This window comes from Camellia sinensis, chromosome 2, assembly GCF_055761805.1.
Source record: "Camellia sinensis isolate YWXY chromosome 2, ASM5576180v1, whole genome shotgun sequence".
Classification (NCBI taxonomy): Eukaryota; Viridiplantae; Streptophyta; class Magnoliopsida; order Ericales; family Theaceae; genus Camellia; species Camellia sinensis.
Genome location: NC_138962.1, coordinates 127,805,322 through 127,808,478, shown reverse-complemented (window position 1 = coordinate 127,808,478; position 3,157 = coordinate 127,805,322). Strand labels below are relative to the sequence as shown.

At 41.1% G+C, this 3,157-nt stretch overlaps 1 protein-coding gene across 1 annotated transcript; it reads left to right on the top strand.

Moving 5' to 3' along the window:
* Positions 1-410: 410 nt before the first annotated feature.
* Positions 411-2,912, top strand: LOC114276326 (uncharacterized). Its single transcript, XM_028218120.2, has 5 exons — positions 411-1,000; positions 1,146-1,415; positions 1,936-2,299; positions 2,377-2,541; positions 2,763-2,912. Exons 1-5 carry the CDS (start codon positions 411-413, stop codon positions 2,910-2,912), a joined length of 1,539 nt encoding a protein of 512 aa, XP_028073921.2.
* Positions 2,913-3,157: the final 245 nt, after the last annotated feature.

The window sequence follows — 3,157 nt, the reverse complement described above, 5'->3', positions numbered from 1 at the left end:
ACAAGCATCACAAACTTTCCTAGAACAATCTCGAACTGAGGAAGGAAAAAGTCTTTCTAAAATACTAAAGGATGGATGACCTAAACAACAATGCCATTGATGAAGGAGGGAAAGAGGAGAACCAGTAGTGCACTGAATAGCATAAGTGTTGGACAATGGTAATGGAGGAGGAACAACATCTAGAAAGTATAATCCACCATGTGCTTTACCACTGCCAATCGTTTTTCCCGTAGCCAATTCCTGAAAGACACAATTAAGTAGGAAAAAAATGTCATTGAGCAGTTTAGGGAAATAGTAAGGCTACTAACAAAAAGTAAGTTGGTAAGATCATAGCTAATAGACTTAAATTGGCTCTTCCTAATCTGATTGATACTGTGAGGTGGGACTTTATCATTGACATTCTTAAAGCTATGGCTTTCCCTCCTTGTATGATCACCTGGATAAAGGCTTGTATCACGAGCCCTTCTTTCTCGATTTGTATTAATGGGAGCCTTCAGGGGTATTTTAAAGGGGCTAGGGGGTCAAGACAAGGGGACCCTATGTCCCCGTATCTCTTTGTGTTGGCTATGGAGATTCTTGCTAGGATATTGGCTGAGAAATCTAGGAGCCCTTTGTTCAAATTCCACTGGAGATGTGAGAAAACTAAAATTGTCAACCTCTGTTTTGCTGATGATTTGATGATCTTTAGCAAAGGGGACCCTGGTACTGTTACTCATATCATGCAGGGATTGGAGGAATTTAGGAATCTGTCGAGCCTTACCCCTAATCCTAGTAAGAGTAATATTTTTTTCTCGGGGTGCAGTAGAGAGCTTAGAGAGGATATTCTTCAGATTGCCAATTTTGCTGAGGGCTCCCTCCCGGTGAAATACCTTGGTGTGCCTTTAATCACTACTAAGCTTAAAGTGTCTGATTGCCATGTTCTAGTTGAGAGAATTACCATGAGGATTAAAAGTTGGATCAATAAACTGCTTTCTTATGCTGGTAGAGCCCAACTCATCCAGTCTATCCCAATGCAAGTGTATTGGGCTTTTTATCCTCCCTAAGAAAATCATTGGTGACATTGAGAGTATTCTTAGATCTTTTCTTTGGTCTGGGGTTGAGTTGAAAAAACATAGTGCTAAGATTGCTTGGAAGTATATCTGTAGACATAAAAATAAGGGTGGCCTTGGTTTTAAGGACTTGGAAATCTGGAACAAGGCTGCTATAGCCAAGCATGTTTGGTACTTGTTTTCTGGTGGGGATTGTTCTATGTGGTGCCAATGGGTTAGGTCTTACTTGCTCAAAGGTAGGAGTTTTTGGTCCGTTAAGATTCCTAGTGATCCTTCATGGGTTTGGAGGAAAATCCTGTCACTCAGGCATTTAATCTATCCTCTCATCAAATTCAAAATTGGTAATGGGGAAAATGTGTTTCTTTGGTATGACAATTGGCACCCTCTTGGTTCGCTCTGGCATAGGTTTGGGCCTAGGATTCTATATGACACTAATCTTCCTGACAGTACCAAGGTTAGCTCACCCAAAAAAAAAAAAGTACCAAGGTTAGCTCTATAGTCTCTAATAGTTCTTGGAAGTGGCCTATTTCTAACTCTTGGGAGATAAAGGAGTGGATCTCTTCCACGCCTTCATCTCTTCTTCCTTCCCCTGGCTCTTCTGATACTCCGGTGTGAAGCTTGATTGCTGATGGTACCTTTTCTATCCAGTCGGCTTGGGATTGTTGGAGGGATAAGGGCCCCAAAGTCTCTTGGTCCAAACTTATCTGGGGTCCCCCTTTAATCCCTAGGGTTAGCTTTATCGCTTGGTTGGCCATTAATGAGAGACTTAATACTGGTGATAGACTTCAAACATTTGGTCTTGTTCCCAATCCTTGTTGCCCTTTTTCTGTCAAGATCCTAAGGAGAATCATTCCCATCTTTTTTTTAGGTGTGTGTTTTCTTCTAGGATTTGGGGAGGTATTCTAGCCAAGTGCAATTCTAATTGGCCTTCTTTGCCTTGGTTGGAAATTGTTGATTTTGCTATTAGATCCACCAGTGGTAATTCCTTGAAAGTGGTGATTCTGAAATTGTCTTTTCTTTGCACTGTCTACCACATTTGGATGGAGAGGAATAGTAGAATCTTTAGTAAGGTCCTTAAACCTGAAGAGGTTGTTACTAACTCTATTATCCAAATGGTTAGGGGTAGGCTTCTTTTAATGGAAAATGCTAAAACTTCTGCAGGTGATAATTGGTTTTTGGAGAAATGGAACTTACCTTACAAGATCATGCAGCAGCACCATGCTATTGCAGATGGCAGAAGAATGAATGGTGTGAGTTTACCTACAATGAGGGTCGAGTGATGGTGAGCATATCTTGTGGGGTTTACTAATTGGGTGTTCTTTTGCAGGTTTCTATCAGTGCTTTCCCACTCTTATCAGTGCAGTTACAGGAGGCTGCTGCCAGTGTGTTTATCTTATGGTGTGGAGGGGTGGTGGCTGCTTGTTGTACAGCTCAGGAGGCAGCTGGAAGGGTGTATATGTACCGTGGTGATGGCTGCTTCAAGCGCCTTGCTGTGCTACATGAGAGAGATAATCAGTTGTTTTTCTTGTTATTTTTTACATAGTTTTATTGCGTATTTCGCCTATCCCTACGGGCTATGTAGGAGGACTTTTGTGCATCTTGGTGTATTGTGTAATAGGTTTTTGAGCAATCATGATAGGATGGGTCTATCTTGGTTCCTCCATATGGCCCTCTTTGGGATGTTATTTTTGTATGTTATTAATATTGTTATAGGTGCCTACCCCTACGGGTTGTGTAAGGAATCGTTGCTGCGGTGGTGCGATGTTGGCTGCTGGCTTTGCTATTTGTACAAAGTCCCTATCCATTACAGGATATGGCTTTTGTACAAACCGATTGGCTAGTAATCATCCTCTACTTTCTTGAGCTTCAGATGTAGCTTCCTCGATTTTATATAGTGTTTTATCTGTTTTATGTTTGTGCTGGGCTTCGGTGACTTTGTGTCGAGGTTTGTGCTTTTGTTTTGTTGTTAGGGCTTGGGGTATGCCCCTTGTAATTTTGTAAATCTTTCTGTTTTATTTATTTCTTATTCACCAAAAAAAAAATTAGGAACATGAAGCACAAATGAAAGAGAAAGTAAAGATGAGCAATGAACAGAACCCTTGCCGAAT

Excerpts from the sequence above, each read along its gene's own strand:
- LOC114276326 (XM_028218120.2), top strand. The coding sequence starts at position 411 with ATGGCTTTCCCTCCTTGTATGATCACCTGGATAAAGGCTTGTATCACG. Across the intron at positions 2,300-2,376 it reads ATGGCAGAAGAATGAATGGT|GTTTCTATCAGTGCTTTCCC; the intron begins GTGAGTTTACCT and ends GTTCTTTTGCAG. Across the intron at positions 2,542-2,762 it reads GCTGCTTCAAGCGCCTTGCT|GTGCCTACCCCTACGGGTTG; the intron begins GTGCTACATGAG and ends ATATTGTTATAG.